This window comes from Mesoplodon bidens (genome assembly GCF_964165515.1).
Source record: "Mesoplodon bidens genome assembly, chromosome: 6".
In the NCBI taxonomy this organism is placed as follows: Eukaryota; Metazoa; Chordata; class Mammalia; order Artiodactyla; family Ziphiidae; genus Mesoplodon; species Mesoplodon bidens.
This window is the reverse complement of record NC_138162.1, coordinates 97,091,098-97,110,640: the sequence shown is the minus strand read 5'-3', so window position 1 is coordinate 97,110,640 and position 19,543 is coordinate 97,091,098. Positions and strand designations below refer to the sequence as shown.

At 39.9% G+C, this 19,543-nt stretch overlaps 1 protein-coding gene across 1 annotated transcript in view; it reads right to left on the bottom strand.

The window, feature by feature from the left end:
* Positions 1 to 898: 898 nt before the first annotated feature.
* The window catches only part of SPTLC1 (serine palmitoyltransferase long chain base subunit 1), a 62,552-nt gene continuing 43,907 nt past the window's right edge, over positions 899 to 19,543 (bottom strand). The window contains exons 9-15 of the mRNA XM_081238470.1: positions 15,578 to 15,685; positions 13,324 to 13,419; positions 12,869 to 12,965; positions 11,722 to 11,776; positions 7,242 to 7,359; positions 3,892 to 3,965; positions 899 to 2,284 (exon numbers count right to left, since the gene is read on the bottom strand). Coding sequence (XP_081094596.1) covers positions 2,191 to 2,284; positions 3,892 to 3,965; positions 7,242 to 7,359; positions 11,722 to 11,776; positions 12,869 to 12,965; positions 13,324 to 13,419; positions 15,578 to 15,685 — 642 coding nt within the window. The 3' untranslated portion in view covers positions 899 to 2,190. The remainder of the gene's footprint in view (positions 2,285 to 3,891; positions 3,966 to 7,241; positions 7,360 to 11,721; positions 11,777 to 12,868; positions 12,966 to 13,323; positions 13,420 to 15,577; positions 15,686 to 19,543) is intronic.

Here is a 19,543-nt window from a genome sequence, read left to right as displayed (position 1 = left end):
CCTAACCAAAGATTTAAAATATTTCCTCCTGTGCTTTCTCTTAGAAGTTTCATAGTTTTAAGCTTTATATTTAGGACTGGGGTCCATGTGTCCTAACGTGACTCAAAGCCCCACTTTTCCTGAGCTAGAGCCTCCTGTGGACAACAGAAAGGGAGCCGTTGTGGGTGGCTTCTTTCTCCCCTGGGGGCAACTGTTGAGTGGAAACCGGCTCAAAAGTTTTCCATGCTGCTCACCCAGCCACTGCCTTTCTAAACAGAGGTCCCTTGATAGAGCACTTCAGAATCCTCTCTCTCTTGTTTCTAAAACAGCAATTTGTAACCTGCTTGAGGTTTGAGATGACTGTTGTTTCTCAACATTTTGCTTGTTTCATACAAATTTATTGCTTCCAGTAGATATTTTCTGTGATGTGTATTACCAGATTGTGGTCACTCTACAGCTTTAATATAAAGACTCTATTTTTGGTTCGTGTTGATGTGTTTCAAGGATTGAAGTTAAATAATGTGTGAGCATTAAATAATGTTAATAAAGTTAAATAATGTCTACCATCTTTTCCAGGAACGTCCAATCATTTTTTAAACGTAGCAATAAACAACTAGATTATTGCAGTTTTGACTTATAGAGTATTATAAAAGTAGCTAAAAAGTTACAATCCTAATCTGTTTATAAAAATAATAGGCCTGGTATTTTTGTAGTCATAAGTGGCCAAGGGTTAAATCAGAAGGAACCAAGGAAATGTCAGATACTGTACATTGAAGAAAGGCACTAAGAAATTAATACTTTCCCAAAACCCCCACGACAAGAACACACACACACGCACACACAGAATACTACCCTAGGTCTGCAGAATTTAAAATCAAGAGACTATTCTGTTGACTAGATTACATATGCAAAAGACTGATTATCAGGAATGGAGGTTTATTTCATTAAAAAACAAAACACAACAGATTCATCCCCCAAAGAGTACTGTGTCTTTTAAAGCAGCAGCAATCACAAGGCACGTATGTACAAAATACCTCACGCAAAATAGAAACTAAACATTAAAAAAATATGTTATTTAAAAAGGTGTTGAAGACCATTTGTCAATATGAACATATATTATAAAATGACATCTTTAAGATCATTTTATTCCTTTCCCTTTAATAGAGATGGAGTAATGGTGTAATATTTATGTACTGCCTTATGGCACATATCGCCAACATTTACACCACCCAACTTGGTTGGCTAAAGAAAACACAGGTGGCTGAAGCACAGCTTAAAAATTTTATTTTTAGTGCTTTCACACCTTTTTTCGATATTTGGAATTCATAAGCTGAAAAGAAATAAAGGTCTCGTTTTCTTTAGCTTAGGAAAAAAGCTTGTAGTTATACGTCCCTATACAAAAAAGAATACATTCTAGATATTCTAAAATATCAAGGACATGAGTTCTATTTTGGGATCATCACAATAATCCTCTTCTGAAAACAGATTAGAAGTCAACACATAACAAATGTAAAGGTCAATCAGACTAAAATAAAATAGTATTTGATTTAAATTATTGCTCGCTTAGGAAGTAGGATGACTATTCTCTGGTTAGGGATGCTAAGATTCACTGTTAGAAATGGTGCAACATCAGTACTTAGCGTATATAAAAATTCTAGGATTCAAATATATTATAATGAAAACGTTATAATAATCACACATAAAGTATTCTTTATATATTAGCTACCATTGAGCTTCACATGACGAAGACTGAAAAAGATGTGGTTGAATTAGATCTTCAATACATTTTGTATCATATGTGCTGAAGTGCCTCTAAGCTTTAATGTTGCACAGGCAATTTTCTATGAGGTATTAAGGAGTGCTCACAATCTTTATCATTAGAAGGGAAAGAAGATACACTGAAGCTCCATTTTTAAACAATGACAACAAAAAAAAGAATATAAAATCTAGTATTAATAAAACGTTTAAATAGTACTAAAGAGCACAATTTAAATATCAGTTATATGCCGTCATTAGTTTTTCTCTTAAGAAAATCAGTTCTTGGGCTTTTGGATTTAAGCACCCAGCATCCTTCTCATGGTCATACACTGAGTTGATATCCACACCATCTAGTGACACCCTGTCTGGTTCCCGCAGGCCCCCCTCTGGCTCACTCTGCAGCGACTCAGGTCTGTCTGCGTGTTGCGTGGTGAGAGGCCACCAGGCCCCAGACTAAAGCAGCACGGTCTGGGCCACCTTGTTGATTGTGGTCGCAGCTTTCTCCAGTTCCTCTTCTGTTTGTTCCACTGTGACCACAACCCTAATGCTGAGAAATAATAAGGGACACAAAAGATAGTCAAATGAGAGTCTATACCAAGCATCAGCCTGCCACCTGTTTTTGTGAATAAAGCTCTTCTACTGGAACATGGCCTACTGTCCATAGCCACTTTTTCACTGTCCCGGCAGGGCTGCGTAATTGTGGCAGGGACCTTGTGTCCTACAAGCTGAAAGCATTTTACTGTCTGCTATTTACAGGAGTTTGCTGTTCCCTGCCTGGACTAGTAGCGATCTAGTCGAGGTAACCTTGCAGCAGGGCTCTGCCCAGGGCCGGCAGAAAACTCTGTCCTTTAAATCTACTGCTGCAAGCAGTATCAGGCCCAAAGTAGGAAGTCAACGTTTCTCATATTAATGAGTTGTTCATAAGTGTAATTCAATACGTCATATAGAAGTTCTGCAATACTTTGATGCGAGGCAGAAAGTTTCAAGTTCTCAGGAAACTGAAGACAAGAAGTATCAGCCTGACAGGGCACTTCTACCCCTCTCCCTCTCACTCCCCTCTGCAAACATCCGCATCAGCCACTGGACACATACACACTGAGTTGGGATGGGCCCAGAGTCCTGAGGGCACAAAACGACGGTGGCCCCTGTCCTCACGAAACACAGGAGCACAACTTTGGAGGGTGTAATTAGAACGGAGAGAGCAGGATCTTTAGGGTGCTTTCAAGCTGCTGCCAGAACAGTCTTCCAGAACCCAGCCCAGTGCTCCACGCTTGCACAGCGCTGACTCTGTGTGCTCTCGCAGGTCTCTCCCAGACTCTTCCAGGCTCCCTCTCCATGGTGCCTCTCAAACCTGTGCTCTGGGCTCCCCAGATGCACCTGTATGTCTCCACACCACTGCAGATCCTGCTGGAAGGCCCGATGCCCACCCCAGCTTGATTTTGCAGGCTCGGCTTAAGTGTCTCCTGCTCTAGGAAGCCTCAGTCCCTCCCAGGCCAGAACTAACCATGCCCTCCTCCTCTGTGACCTCCCTGACCTGTGTCATGACCCTGAAACCCTCAAGCTCTGGGTGTCTACCTTCTTGGACTACACTGTTTTAGTGCTTAGGGGACAGAATCAGGTGTTGAATGAACGCCAATTTTAAATCATGAGTCGAGGCGCCTTCCCACTGAGGGCTGCTTGAACCTCTGTAGAGGTTTTCCCCACTGTCACTTTGCTTTTCCTTGGGTGCTTAATACGTGTTTGTCAGATGAAGTACCACACAGCGCTTGGGCCAGAGGTGGGAGGAGCAGCGCCCCCCAGACTGTGCCCACTCCCACCCCCGTAAGGACTATCCTGGTGGCGGAAACAGCTGGCCCAGCACATGCTACCTCAGCACAGTGGCAGGTCGTCGCCAATGCGAACCTGGGCTCTCCCAGTTCGCTCTTGGGATCGCAGATGTGTCATTAAGTTAATTACAGAGTCCTGAGGGGATTTTCAATTAAAATGGGAAAACATCTAGGTTAAGAACAGAAACAGGTGATGTTCTATCTTTTAACAATACACATTCTTCCTTATCCTGTGACGGTCTTTCAAAAAATTTCAAAACATAATACATTTCATACAGAGTTGAAAGTAGAAAACAATGACTCAAGTCATGATTTTAAGTCTACCAACCTCGGAGGAGGGAGATACTTCTCTTCTTTCTCCAGGTAGCGCGCCTGAGTTAACGCGATGCCTCTGTCCATGCACTGTGTGAGGAAAAGGAATACATTTGCAACCTGGACTGCAGACACTGGTCATTGAAACAGGAAGGTGCACTGAAATGCTACTCTCAATAGTAGTTTTCATTCGTTTTCCCAATTATAACTGCTAGAAGACAAAACAAAATACCACAGAATCATCTTATCCTCTTGAGAGCACTGTTCTACAGAACTTCCTGCAATGATGGAGGTGTTCGCCCTGTGCTGTCCAGGACGGCAGTCAGGGGCCCATGTGGCTCTCGGGCACTTTGAGATACGGCTAGTGCAAATGTAACACTGAACTTTGAATCTGACTTAATTTAAACAGCCATAGGTAACTAGTGGTTACCACTTTAGGCAAAGCAGAGTTAGGACAAGGGGAAACAGGACCAACAAAGCCCCGGAGGCTAACCAAGAGCTGGACTTTATAACGCCAGCAGAATCACTTCAGAGAGGAAGTGCTCACACGTCAAATATCAACAACACCTCTGATTCCCATGTGCTACACTTGGACACAGTGCTACCAAGCACAGAAGAGTCTGGTGTCACATTCTGCACAGCTCTCCAATACATCAGCTACCTGCCAACATTTTTAAAAAAATTAAATAATCGCTATCAAAATAAAGCATAAAGTCAGACGAGGGTAATGGTTTATAAGGGTTTCTCCTTGCGGTGATGAAATGTTTTGAAATCAGATAGTGATGGCTGCACAACCTGGTGAGGATACTAAAAACCACTCAACTGTATACTTTAAAGAGTGAATTTTATGGAACGTGAATTGTATTTTTAAACAAACAAACAACCAGCTAGAGCAAGGGGTGCTGTAAAGGAAAGAACCATCACTGCCAGCGTGTGGCGGTGCAGGTATTTGCCTGAAGAGGCGCCATTCTGTAAGCTGTGAGGCAAGGTTTTCCTCTGCTAGGAAAAGATGGAAAACAACGGCAGGCAATGTCTTTTGCTGATTCTACATTCTGGAAGTGTACTTGGAAAACTTAACTCCTTCTGCAAACATCTGGACTGGCTCTGTTTCTAGTCCTGTCTAGTTAAGAAACAGTATAAACCATAGCTCAGTTTGTAAAAACTGTTTTATCGGGAAGTCAACAAAAATTTGGCAGAACTGCTCAGCTCTGCAAAGCTTAAACAAGAACTACAGTGTCATGATCCTTTTTCTCTTTCAAATATTGAAAAGAAAAAGCAAAGAGGAACAGGACAAAAGACTTATTAAGATGGAAGCTGCAATGATGCAAAGAAACTCTAAGAGTTTTCCTCTTCCTTCCTACAATGCAGTTTCCAGATAGTATTCTGTTCCCTTCCCCAGAGCCTGTTCTCTCCTCATTCAACTCTCAAGGTGATTTTCTGAAGACAGCCAATATCCAGTGGGAGCCCACAGATGTAATTTTGGGATCTGTGAATTGTCCAGACTCACTTTTTCTTTCTGTTATCAGGATAACCTATGTAAGAGAAGTATCGAGTCACTTGATTCACATGCCCTTTCTGAGACTCCCTTTGGAACAGAGTAGCAGTAAGACCTTAGCTGTTGCTACCTAGTGAGGAAAGAACTGAGGTGGATCTGACTGGAACTGACACCCTGGCACCTAGAGAAGGCCCACGTCCCGTGACACCAAGTGTGTAGAGAAGCACCCTGAGGGGGGGTTCGAGGGGAGGCTCTGGGATAATAACGGCGCCACCACAGACTGCAACACAGGACATGCAGCTTCACAAGGCTGCTCTGGCGGTGGTCAGCGTCAGTCACACCACCTGGCAACTCAGTTAGTAAACAAACTCAGCTGTCACGTGAAGGTAATGTCATAATTTGACTCTTACTAGGCTTGTCTGTTCTGATTATATTTAATTTATAAATTTGTTTTGGTATTACATTTGTATAGGAGCTCTAAGTAAAAGGACGTTGTACTTCCTTTTATAGCCTATACATTTAAGTAAGATGACAATAAAAATACCGAGGCAGTAAAAAAGGTCTGTGGGACGCTTTTCCCCTTTAAAGAGTTTTTTTTTTCATGTTTGCAGAGCTGCACCTGAGGAGACAGCCATGACATTTCCTCACCCAGCTAGGCGAGAGCCACTGCTGCCTGCTCATTCATAATCTGACACATTTCCTTAATTAGGAATCTCATATTCTGGGTTTGGTTTTATTTTGTTTTTTTAGGACAAATGACTCTGGAAGGCCACAAGTTGCAAGAAGCTCTCCACGAATCAATGATCCACAAGTTGCAAGGAGTTCTCCATGAATCAATGACTGCAGGTACTGTGGTTCACACATCGCAGGGTACAGCTCAGCTGAAGCCAGCGGTGAAGACAGAGGCTGGCTTAGCACCACAGTCTCCATACTGAGCAGCCACGTGACTGCCTGCCTGCCATGCCACAGCCGGGCAGGGGCACATGGCAGACTTGACCATCACTACTACCCTGACGCCTGGCAGCACGGACTCAGGGAAGGAGCCTCTGAAAGGAACTGTCAGGACAAGCAGGACAAGGAAGCAGAGCGAAGCCTGTCTTCATTCTCAAAGACATACTCCATGTATTTCAGATTCAAGTACAAGGCAGCACCACCCTCGGTGCTCAGTGCTGCAGGGCCACTTGACCGTCCTTTAGGAGGAGGAAAGTGAGGAGAGAGGACTTGGGTGAATGCAGCTCTACTGAACAGTAAAGGCCAAGGGATCTTCCCTAGTGATGCGTTTCTTAGTTAATAACTAAGGTACACTTAGTAGTAAGACTTTCAGAAGTCAGACATTTAAATCAAGCTCCCAAGTTAGGCACGGTAAAGAAGTGGCTCTTCCTTCCTTTTTGGTTACAAGATTATTTCGACCTGTTTCTGAGCTATGCTGGGTGTTCAGCCCCAGACAGTCAGCTGTCTGGTGTTGTGCGCCATCACCATACACAATGCCATCCCCACCTACATGGGCAAAAGCCTGGCTTTGTAACTAGTAAGCAACTGGGTTTTCTGGAAGACTAATTATTCAGAGTGGAAGCAAAGTGTATTTTAATACAATGTGGCAAAGAACACAACTTCAATGTGAGCTGAAAACAGACCCAATGGAATAACCTGCAGCCTGTCAGGAGAGACGTGCTACAGACTCCACTGCGCAGGGACAGGTGTCGGGAAGGCTGGGCATCAGAACAATTCCATGTCACCCGAGGGGGAACCACAACTTCTGCTGTACCCAGTCTCTTAGGGCAAAGAGAGCATTCTTAAAAATGACCTTAAAAATTGCCTGGGTTCAGGGTAGAAGGGTACCAAGAGATTCACCCGAATAACTGGATACTCACTTGAGTTACTATTTCCTGAAGTAGTTTAACATCTCTTTCTCGACACCCAGTGCTCTCTTCCAGCTGGAGGTGAAATGCGGGAGAAATGGACTCACCCACCACTTTTAATCCAGAAATGCTGAGGAAGGGAAACACACACACAAGCATAAATCCTCTTCCAAGCTCAGATTTCTCACATATAAATAATTTTACAAAGTCTGCATTAATGAACGTGACAGAAACCTGGGACTTCCATGGGAAACATCACGTGGTGGGATTCCAGATCTGGCAAAGGGAGGTAAAAACACACGCCCTGGGCAGTGCCTCCTAGTCTAGGACACCCTGCAGCATGGCTGGGGAGAGGATTCCCGGTCCCGCGGGACCCTCCGGCTCACATTTCACAGAGAACACGTGCGTCATCCCCAGCCTCCCACCAGACGCGGTCTACGTGCCTCACCCACCTTGGCTGGGGCCACCTCCTCCTCAAGGGGCCCCTTGCAGGCCCACTCAGCCCTGGGCCTCTGCCCTGTCGCTTCCTCTCCTCACCTGCTCTCTCCTGTTCCTGCACGGCTAGCGCCAGACACGCCCGGTCCCAGGGCCAGGGCCACTCCTCTGGGGGCCTCCCTCATCACCCGCTTTAGGCAAGTGTCTGCACCATCATTTCCTATTACCTCTGTTTCCTCCACGGATAACATGTTATAATTGGTAATGCTGCTTCCTTATTTTCTAAATCTTCAGTTTGTATCTTGTCTTTTATAAACTACAGGGATGATTTCTGACGATAAAATTTTATACTTTGATCACCAACAATATATTTAGGTTGTAAAGCTGTCTTCTTGTGTACATGTTTAATTTTAAATTTTTCTTGAATTACAATTATTTTCTTCTCTCTTAGGATTAACAGCACAGAAATCTGCTGCTTCTCAGGAAGGAAGGGAGATTTCTTTAGGGGTGAAAGCCTGTATTTTCAAATGATTATAGCAGTGTTATGAGAACTGTAGGCCATATAATTTAGCCAGGTATGGTTTGATTTTTGACCTATCTCCTAGGACAAAAATAGTGATACATGTCTATTTGAAATTGGGCTAAACATTTTAAATGGCTTTCATTTAGTCTGCTTTACCTGGAAAGATTTGCTTTTCCCTTAGAATGAAATGAGCACAAAAAGCACTTGCTAGCATATTCGATTCTTCAAATATGTTTAGGACTCAACAAGCTTTTACTGAATGACTACCTGTGTCCCGAGTATCACATGAAGTGAGGAAGCTAAGCTCACCTGCCTTTCAAACCACCCTTGAACATCATTAATTTGTGTCTTTTTTTTTTTTTTTTTTTTTTTTTGCGGTACGCGGGCCTCTCACTGTTGTGGCCTCTCCCGTTGAGGAGCACAGGCTCCGGACGCGCAGGCTCAGCGGCCATGGCTCACGGGCCCAGCGCTCCGCGGCATGTGGGATCCTCCCGGACCGGGGCACGAACCCGTGTCCCCTGCATCGGCAGGTGGACTCTCAAGCACTGCGCCACCAGGGAAGCCCTGTATCTACTTTCTTTAAATGTAATGCATCACACTAGGATCTCTCAATAAATCAGGCTGCAGATTTGAATCATGGAATCTTAGGCTCTAGGGCTTCTGGAATACGGGGAAACCTTATAGATCAGTTGTCTTACTACTGTAGAAACTGAGAAATATGCTTTCAAAACCCATTTCCTAGGTGAATTTTGAATGTGTTAAACTTGTACACAAAGAAGTATTAATTGTTTTAGGTCACGTACTCTCAGGGAGAACTTAAAAAATCACTTTTCAAATTGCATTTCATATGAATTAAATGGCCTGGATTTTCCTTGATACAAACAAGGCACCTATAAGCCCAATCGAGCTTATTATTTGATCAAATGGGCTAATCTCACATGTTAGGTGGAGCAAGTTGGTGAGAGAAGGAATGAAACAAAATGCCCTCTTTCTGGCTGCCTGGATGCTGAATGTCACATTAAAGTTTAACTAAAACCAAATGGACGGAGAATTATAACTTGAGTTCAGAAAGTTAGAAGCTGTGTTTCAGAGCCTGTTATACTTAAAAAAAAAAAAACCATTTCTGGAGAGCACATTATTTACCATATTATTTTACCCATTTTACCAAATGGAAATACTAAACACTGGTCTAGGTCCTAGGGATAGAACAATCAACAATTCAGATGTGGTCTCCATCATGTGCTTAGTGTGGGAAAGCACTGGACATGAATAATTATCTGTTAGTATTTAGGGGCTCTTCAAGATTCCAGCAAGGACCCAAAGTAGCATAGGCCGCTGACTTCCTCTCCCAAATGCAACCTCAGAGATGAGAGAAGCAAATCACTGATTAGAGGAGACTAAAAAAAATTACTTAGAACTGAACACTGAAAATACTGCCTTTGAAATGTTTATCCTTAAGATATTTATTAGAAAATAATAACACCAATAATCTAAATGTTAAAAGCTAAGAAAGAGTAAAAAAACACAATTCAATGAAACAAGAAAGTAGAGAAATAAGGAAAGAAAATCAATCAGAGAAAACAAAATATGAGTAAAAAACAAAATCAAACTTAAAAAAACGTGCTGGGCAAAATCCTGGAAAGATTATCAAAAGAATGAAAGCGACAGAAACAGAAAATAAAAAGGGGAAATAATACAGACACAAGAGAGATAACCACAGACTACGCCCAGCCCAAAGGCCCCAAGTCTAGAGAGTCTTACAGAGGAGTCCTGCTCAACTTTGAAGAAACAAATAATCAAGCCTGGTCTTATACAATGGCTCCATAACGCAGGGAAGTGGAAAAACTGCTCAATACTTTATTGAGGCTACCACACATTGATTCCTAGGTTATGTAAGGTTGTTGTAACAAAAGATTATAGGCCCATTTAAATTATAAATATGGATATAAAAATTCAAAATTCTAACTAACAGTGCAGAAAAATATACTGTAATCAAGGAGGGACTTTCTCAGGAATGCAAGGATGTTTTAACATCAGAAAATACCGTCATCCCTCGGTAGTCACAGGAACATTCTGGGTAAAGTGCAGGAGTAGAGGTGGGGTTCAGTAGTCTCAAGTGTACATGAGAGGTGAGGATGTGGAGAGGGCACAAACAACTCTGGAAAAGGACTGGCTACAAAGAGAAGCAGAGCAATGGGCTAGTTGCTAGAGGGGAGTATGGGGTGACGGGAGAGAAGAATTTAAGACAAGATAGGGCAGAGTGTACTTGAATGCTCATCAAATGACTCAGGAAAGGGGAGAGACTGAAGAGAAAGGAGAGGAGACAACCGAAGGCACTCGGTCCCTAAGAAAGAAGAGCTGTGATGGATGGAGGAACGTTTCTTTGGCTAGAACACGAGGGAAGACTGGTTCGGATACCCGCAGGTGTGCAGGTTTGTGAGGGAAAATGAGCGAGTTCCCAAGTGACAGCATGAGGCAAGGCTTTCAGCTCAAAGTGGGTGGAGTGAGACCGAGGGTTAGGGATTTTGGAGAGAAGAAAAAGCGTGAAAGGGCTGGGAAAAGTAGAGGAGTGGACTTGAAAAATAAATTAACACTCATAGAATAAAGGGCATCTGAGGTAGGTGTTCATGAATTGACAGTGACTCCAATGTGCTAGGTTGAACTGGTTTATTAGTATTGCATAAGCCAATGTAACTGGAAACAATAATATCTCTCTACCATAAATCATGCAAGGACTTTTGTTAGGATCAGAAAGTCAGACCCAGACTTCAATTATTTCTCCCCCTACTTTATCTGGAACATCTGTGACCCGCTTATTTATTAACTGTCCTTTTTAGAAAAGTTTCTAGTTTCCGTATCTGGACAGGACTTCCATGACTGAGAAGGCAGGTTTCAACTTGGAAAGGCAAAAAGGAACCACAGGCAAGGGGAGACCGTTTTCTGTAAGATAAGAAATCTGCCTGAAGATGTCACTAGCCTCAATTCTTTTCTCAATTCTAGAGGAATCTTAAAGAACTACTCTTGTGTAGTTAAAACAAAAGGAAACAGAACACTCATAAGGTTCACTTCGATTTCACTTGTTTCTTTTTCTTGAGGTAACTTAAAATAAATCAGTAATTTTCTAAAAAGCAGCATGGACAGTATGAACCCACTGTCATCCTTTTACTCTTACAGATGTGTGGAAATTCTCCTGTGTTTATGCTGGTTATTTCTGGTGGCAGCATGTTGTGTTATTTTTTTTCATCTTTGTTACCTTCTGTACTGCTGTAATATTTCACCAATGAGCTTGTATCATTTTTAGAAAAACAAAGTTATGATTTTTTAAAACAATGACAAAATGGATGCTCTGGTTTCACACACAGAGACAAACTTGAATGAACTGTGTTTTTGGTTTCTTAGCTGCAATTTAGACAAACTGACTCAAGCCTATTAAATGCACTGAAAACCAAAGAGGTGACATTCAAAATTTTTCACAAGTTGTTTAAATGTTGTGCAGATAAACTTTTGAGTTGGTTGAAAATATAGAAAACTCACCCTTGTAGAGCTTTATGAATTCGTTTGCACTTTTCCTTCAACACTGCAAAAATACCTGAAGGAAACAAATACATTTGATAGTACATTTGGAAGATCTAAAAGTGTTTTTAAAGATCCAGTTCATGAATTTAAAATGCAGCAAATCCTTCTGCCCACTAATTACACACAAATAGATAGCCAGTAACTCCTCTGAAGGTCCCCAACTACCATCTGTGGCATATACTAGCTGGCACCTACTCACCCAACTTTCAGCAAAACCTGGGATGAGGTTTTCTACAACAAAACAATGGCTCTTGTTATTATTAAGATACTATAACTTATCTGGCCAAGAACAAAAGGGTACAAATATATTAAATCTTTCTGGACCCTAAACAATTTGGGAAAAAAATAGACACTGCAGTAATGTTTATGATCTCTTCTTGATAGTTTCACTTTCTTTTAAGGAAAATCCACAAACTGAAATAGCTGAGGAGACAGGAGCGGCGGGGTCTCTGACAAGCAAGTATATGAATGTGCACACAGACACCCTCACTTTGACTGATTCTCTGAATTAAAACCAACGCTGAATCTTTAGACAGTTATAAAATCTGAAATCACCAACACCAGGCCTGCTTTTCCATTTTCCTTTTAGCGTTTGGTGAGGAGCCGCTATCACAGCCCCACACCACATTTTAAATTGAGTCGACGGCCCACTAAGCAAGCTTTAATAGTTGGTAAACCTGTATGGCCTCAGCACCAACTCATGAATCAAAGGCTGATGAGGAAAACTAGGTAACAGTTATAAAATTATAAGTACCAAAATTAGCATACTTCAGCTAATTTCGCAAAAAAAACCTGATAAACTAAGTGATGACTGACCCAGAGCTAGTCCCTCCTTTTTCTGGCATCTCTGCCCACCAAGGGAGCGAGCTTTGCTTTGGCTCTGGCTTCATCTCCAGAAACACGAGAGAAGCTCTAACCCGAAACCCTGAGGCAGAGACAACTTTTTCACCATCATTTTCCCCATAAATTGCCAGATAATGTAATTCAGAGCCAGAGCTTTGTCTGGGAAATCATTTCCTCCAGCTATTTTCTCCAAAAAGGCAAACCAGCAGCATGGCTAACATGACTTGAAATATCTTTGATTTCCTGTGTTTAAAGGTTATACCTGGATTTTCTTCCATGATGTTGAGGGCCTCAATTGCAGCAGCAGCTAAGAGGGGAGGTAATGAAGCTGAAAAGCAGTATCCCTGGCCGGAAAGTCGCTGAGAAGAAACACACAAGTTATAAAACATAAACACTTTTTTTTGTCTTTGTTTTTCTTTGGCTAAAAAGACTAAAGGCACCAAATCTCTGCACTCCCTATCAAACAGCACGTACAAATGGTGAGGTGGTAAGACCCAGGCATGTACAGAAGTTATGTAACAAAACCAAAACTTTTTTAGAAAGGGAGATAATTTCTAAATGTAAATATTTTGAATGATTCTTTAACAAATCTACTTCTAAATTAAAATTGTGTGACAAACTAAGTTAGAATGAAATTCTGTAATAGCGGTTACATTTTTAGTTGACCAATGGAGCAACAGGTTTCAGTTTTTGCTTCTGTTTTTAAAAAGAACCCACCTGATGGTCAATTACGAAAGACCTGCCACAGCAGAAACCCCCAATAGAAGCAAGTGAATTCTCCATGTTGGCACTGATAAGATCAATATCATCAATCTGTCAGAAAAGAGGGACAGCGGGAGTTATTTCTCAATTTAAAGAAAAGGAGGGGGTAAAAAAAAAGGCCAATGTCAATCCTAGAGACAAAATTTCAGCACTAATCATGTCAACATCTGGATTCAAACTACCTCCTTGAAAGTAAAGGGTAAGTCATACAAAATCAATCGTTAAAAGGACCGATGTTTCACAGCCCACCTCTGAAGATGTCTCACTTTATACTTTTTTGCCATTCCATCATTTGACAGTTTATTCACAGTGGAAGAGACAGATAAAAGATGAAATCTAAAGTTGTTTGAAACTAAACATATTCAGAGGTACAAGATAAGATCATTTCCTTGCTAAAACAGTGGCCTCAGCTGGCCTTCTCCATAGAAGGTACTTGAAAGAAATAAAAAGAAATCTATCAGGGTTTTGAACACTTTGGAACAAGTACTACATTCCATTTACCTTTTCCACCTTTTCAAAAATGAAATCAATTTATCCAAACATGATGGCAATGGGCCATCGTGGGCTCTGACCAAAATGGACCAACTGGGCAGTGGATGAACCTAATGTGCCCACTGGGCTCCTGAGTACCCACTACCTCCTCAACTGCTCAGCACTCCTTTGGTCCTCACCTTCTGCTCCAGCCCCCAGCACTAAGTTCCATCCTGCATACAGTAGCCATTCTGTAATTACTCACTGATGGCCATAATAATGACTGGTCAGATCACATCTTGTGTTTTTCCAAGTGTTCCACAGATCCAACAAGGAAACCTGTGCACTCTTCTTTTTTTTTAACCTTTCATTATGAAAAATTTCAAACATATACAAAAGTATAAAGAATTCCCATCAGCAGATTCAATAATTATCAACTTACGGACAATCCTGTTCCATGTATAAGCCCCCTACTGCCCTCTTCATTTCTTTGGAGCATATCTCAGACTTTATATGTTTTCATCTATAAATATTTCAGTGTGCATTTCTAAAAGATATGCACTCTTTCAAAAACATTACCACACTTAAAAAATGAAAAATTTCTTAATATCAAATACTGAGTGTTCAAATATCTCTGTCTCACAAAGCTTGTTTTTCACAGTATTTGTTTGAATTAGGGTCCAAGTAAGGTTCATACATTCTGCACTCTTACTCAAGCCATTATAAATACTACCTCTGAGACAACTGCTGGAAGCAGTGAGAAAACTAGAACAGTGAAATTAGATAGTGCTTTTTCCTTCTTTAAAATTTTCATGCTTAAAAATGGCTCTGGTGTAAATTTTACTTGAATTACATTTCCATTTATCTTAAATTCTTCAGTGCATTTCATTGCCAAATGTCAGCTTGTCTTTGAAGAGTATGCTTCAGTCAACTTGGTGTGATATTCATTCTGCTCTACATTTTTCTCTAGGTCTGTATGGGTAGAGGGATGCAAATAATCTAAGGTGAGTTTATCTTTTATAGTTCAACATTTTAACACAAGTTGCAAAACTTTTATGCACGAGATTTGGAGAAAAGTTTCCTTCACATCAACCACACAGCGGTGGGTAAGGACAGGTGACACAGTGGTGGGTGGGGACAGGTTCTGCAGATGGGCCCACACTGTTCCTCTCCGAGGCTCTAGGAGCAAAACCCACTAAGAGTGGGGCTAGTTGAGGCTCATTTCCTTTCAGCAAAAGAAACAATGAAAAACTCACTCCAGTTGTCTGGGACCTTGAGCGGCTTTGTGAATCCATGCTGGTGGTATTTCTATTATATATATAAATATAAATCACCCCCATACACACAAATAACAATATAGAATTTTAAATATTAGAAAGAACATCTTTTCACTGTTTCGATACTTTCTAAAGCACAACTTAGAGAATTCTTACTGATTTTAAAGAAAAAATGGAAGGCAAATTTAACTGTTTCTAGAGAAGAAACACTGAAAGCTGGGATCAAATGTTACCGTGTAAACAGAACATGGTATTCTAATGATTAGCCACTGAGTTCCAAGGGAAGATAGGGACCCTGGTCTGGCTGACCCAATCCTCTGTGGGCTCAGTAAAGTGACAGACACCAAAGCTAAACCCTGCACATCGATGAGGAACACTGTCTTGTGCCCATGAAACCTGCCCAGCCAGACGGAAGTGCATGGTTACTATACGAGGGAATGTTCCAAAAAAGGAGAGCTTACATCGATTCCAAAGTGTTCAGTGACTCCTCGGCCATGCTCCCCCAGGACTCCAAACGAAAGGCTTTCCTCCAGAAAGATCCTTGCTTTATATTTGTATTTTAACTTAACCTAAGTGGTAAATAAGCACAACTTTAAAATACTCAAAATTCATAAAATTCATATTTGTGAATCTGCCTACTTGCTAAAATGTATTTGTAACCTTCAAATCAATACTTAGGGCATATCTGCAGGGTGGTGAAAAACTTTGAGTCACCTGAAATGCACCTTCCCATCTGAGTTAACAGGCTACTGCTTCAGCTTATACTGCAAACAAGTGTCCTTTTCACATTCTGTTTACTGCCAAATTTTTCGCATTCTGTGCTTTTCTTTGTGATTTTGTTGTTTAAAATGGCCCCCAAGCACAGTGCTAAAGTTCGGCCTAGAGTCCCTAACTGCAAGAAGGCTGTGATGTGCCTTATGGAAAAAATGTGTGTGTTACATAAGCTTCATTCAGGCCTGAGTTATAGTACTGTTGGCTGTGAGTTCAATATGAATAAATCAACGACATATATTAAATAATGTGTCTTTAAACAGAAACACATATAAAACAACGTTACGTATTGAGTGACTGATGAAAATGTTGTGACTAGAGGCTTGAAGAAAACTAACTCTGTATTTGCCCTAGGAGCAAAAGTTCAGTATTTGGTAATTCAGTATCTGCAGCAGGTTTATAGTACATAAATATATACACACACACACACACACACACATATACACACACACTTTATAGAACATAACTACAATGAATAATGAAAAATAACTATACTTTAGATGCTCTAAAATGATTCAATTTAACTCAGTAATACAGACAGCACAATGCCAATTTTTAAAGAAGGAACTGTTAAGACATTATGAGTACAGACATGTAATCTATCTGTTAAATACTGGTCTGATTATACATAAAAACTCCTAGGGAAATGTTGTAAATATTCTTCCCTCAGAGGCACTGTTCCAATTTAGATTCATTTTTTTAATCCAGAAAAAGTTTTCATTAATATGTTTTTTAATCTTTTTTTTTTCTCCTTTGCTTTCTGGCTTATTAGAAAGTCCTTTCCCAACTAAGGTTTAGATGCATATTTATCTATATGTTCTTCTAATTATTTCATAAATTTTTTGGTTTATACATTGGGAGGCTGAACATATGTACAGATTTCTTCCCCCTAGTGTTTAATTGATTTACCCCTTTATGATATGTATGTGATAAGTTTCACAGCTGAATTAAAATACAGTGATTATCAACCACTAAATTTTTATATATATAACATGAAAAGTTGGGCTCGTAAATCTTTCCATGACTCATGTAATCTTCTCTTCTGCCAGAATCATAATTTTAATTATTAAATGTTTAATTACTATGATTTTTTCCACTGAAACTATAGAAATAATGCACAGAAATATGTAAGATGGGTTTATGTCTCATATCATGAGTCTGATAATTTATTTTTTAACCATCAGGATCTTACAGGCTAATCTTGTGAATCAACATCAAATTGGGAGAGGGGTCCTCACTGGGTTTTTAGCTGAATTTTCATTAACAATGAACAAACTAATTTGGGGAGAATTACATCTTCTCAATACTGATTCTTTCCCATCCATTAATATGAGGTATTATATGAGTGAGGTAGTTTCTAAAAACCATGTTTTAGAAAATATTTAATAATATTATCACAGTACTGGAACACAAATAGACAAGTAAAACAAAACAGGAATCCTTTTGTCAAACCCTAATTTGTATCCTCTAATTTTACACACTCAGTACTTTAGGTACTTGATCTGTTCCTACACTTTACATTTTGTTTCATTGGCTGTATATTTGCCCATCAGTACTGCTTTATTATTGTACCCCGTAACATACAGTTCTAGTATCTTGTGGCCGACTATCTCTCCTACATTATTCTATCAGTCTTTGACACTCACAAAAGGAAGGAGAGGAAAACAAATCATCTCTTTTATTGACATTTAGGATGTACCTAGATTTCCTCAAGAAATAATGAAAAACTAAAAAAATAAGATATGAAACCTTTATTTTGAATCCCTATTCAACTGATGGACTCATAGTTTCAGATTTTAATGGTCAAATGTAATGGTGGTTTATTACAGGAAAATCAGTGTAATACATCATATTAATAGAATGAAGGATAACCACATGATTAACTCAACTGGTGCAGAAAAAGCACCTGACAAAACCCAAATCTCTCAGGAGAGAAGCATTCAACAAATAAGAAATAGGAGGGAACTTCCTCAACTTGATAAAGGGCACTTATGGAAAACCCACAGTTAAAATCATACTCAGTGGTGATGGCCTGAAAGCTTTCCCCTTAAAGAGCAGGAATGACACAAGGACACTCACTCTTGTCACTTCTAGTCAGCACTGTACTGGAAGTTCTAGCCAGAGCAATCAGGCAAGAAAAAAAAAGAAAAGCATCCATCCTTGGAAAGGAAGAAGCAAAACTAGCTCTATTCACAGATGACATGATCTTATATACAGAATAAGATCCACAAAAATACTGTTTCAGCTGATAAACAAGTTCAGCAAAAGTTGAACGATGCAAGATCAATACACAAAAGTCATCTGTATTTCTATAATTAGTAGTGAACAATCCAAAAAGGAAATTAAGAAAACAATTCCATCTATAATAGCATCAAAAAGAATAAAATACTTAGGAATAAATTTAACCAAAGAGGTTCAAGACTTTACAGTAAAAACCACAAACAATACTGAAAGAAACTTAAGAAAACTGAAATAAATGGAAATACATTCCATGTTCATCAATGAGAAGACTTAGTATCATTACGACGGCAGTACTTCCCAGAGTAATCTAAATATTCACTATAATCCCTATAAAAAATCTCAATGTCATTTTTTACAGAAATGGGAAAGCTGATCCTAACATTCAAATGGCATTTCAAGGGACGCCAAATAACCAAAATAATCTTGAAAAAGAACAAAAGGAGAACTCACGTCTTGATTTCAAAGTTTACCACAAAGCTACACGAATTAAGTACTTAAGCATGGTACTGGCATAAAGCTAGACATATAGACAAATGGAATAGAACTGAGAGTCCAGAAATAAACCCATATACCTACAGTCAATTGACTTTGACAAGGGTGCCAAGATCATTCAATGGGAAAACAATAGTTTCTTCAACAAATGGTACAGGGACAAATGGATAACCACATGCAAAAGAATGAAGCTGAATCCCTCTCTCACAGAACATATAAAAATTAAGTCAAAGTGGATCAAGGACCTAAAATAAGAGCTAAAACTATTAAAATCTCAGAAGAAAACAGAGGGGTGTATCTTCATACCCTGGATTTGGCAATGTATTTCTTAGATATGACACTAAAAGCACAAGCAACAACAAAAAACTAGATAAATTGGACTTTGCCAATATTAAAAACTTTCGTGCATCAAAGGACACTATCAAAGAAATGAAAAGACAACCTATAGAATGAGAGAAAATATTTGCAAATCACGTACCTGATAAGGGTCTGGTACCCAGAATACATAAAGAACTTTACAAAAAGATAACCCAGTTTAAAAATGGACAAAGGACTTCTACAGACATTTCTCCAAAGATATACAAATGGCCAAGACAAGAAAAGTGGCTCAACATTATTAGCCATTTACGAAATGCAAATATACTTCACACCTACTAGAATGGCAAAAATTAAAAAAAAAAAAGTACACATTGGTAAGGATGTGGAGAAACTGGAACCCTCCTCCATTGCTGGTGGGAATGTAAAATGGTACAAGCCACTGTGGAAAACAGTATGGCAGTTCCTCAATAAGTTAAAAATAGAATTACCACATGATCCAGCAATTACGTTGCTAGGCACATACACGAAAGAGTTGAAAACAGGGATTCAAACAAATACTTGTACATGAATGTTCACAGCAGCACTATTCAAATGCCAAAAGGTGA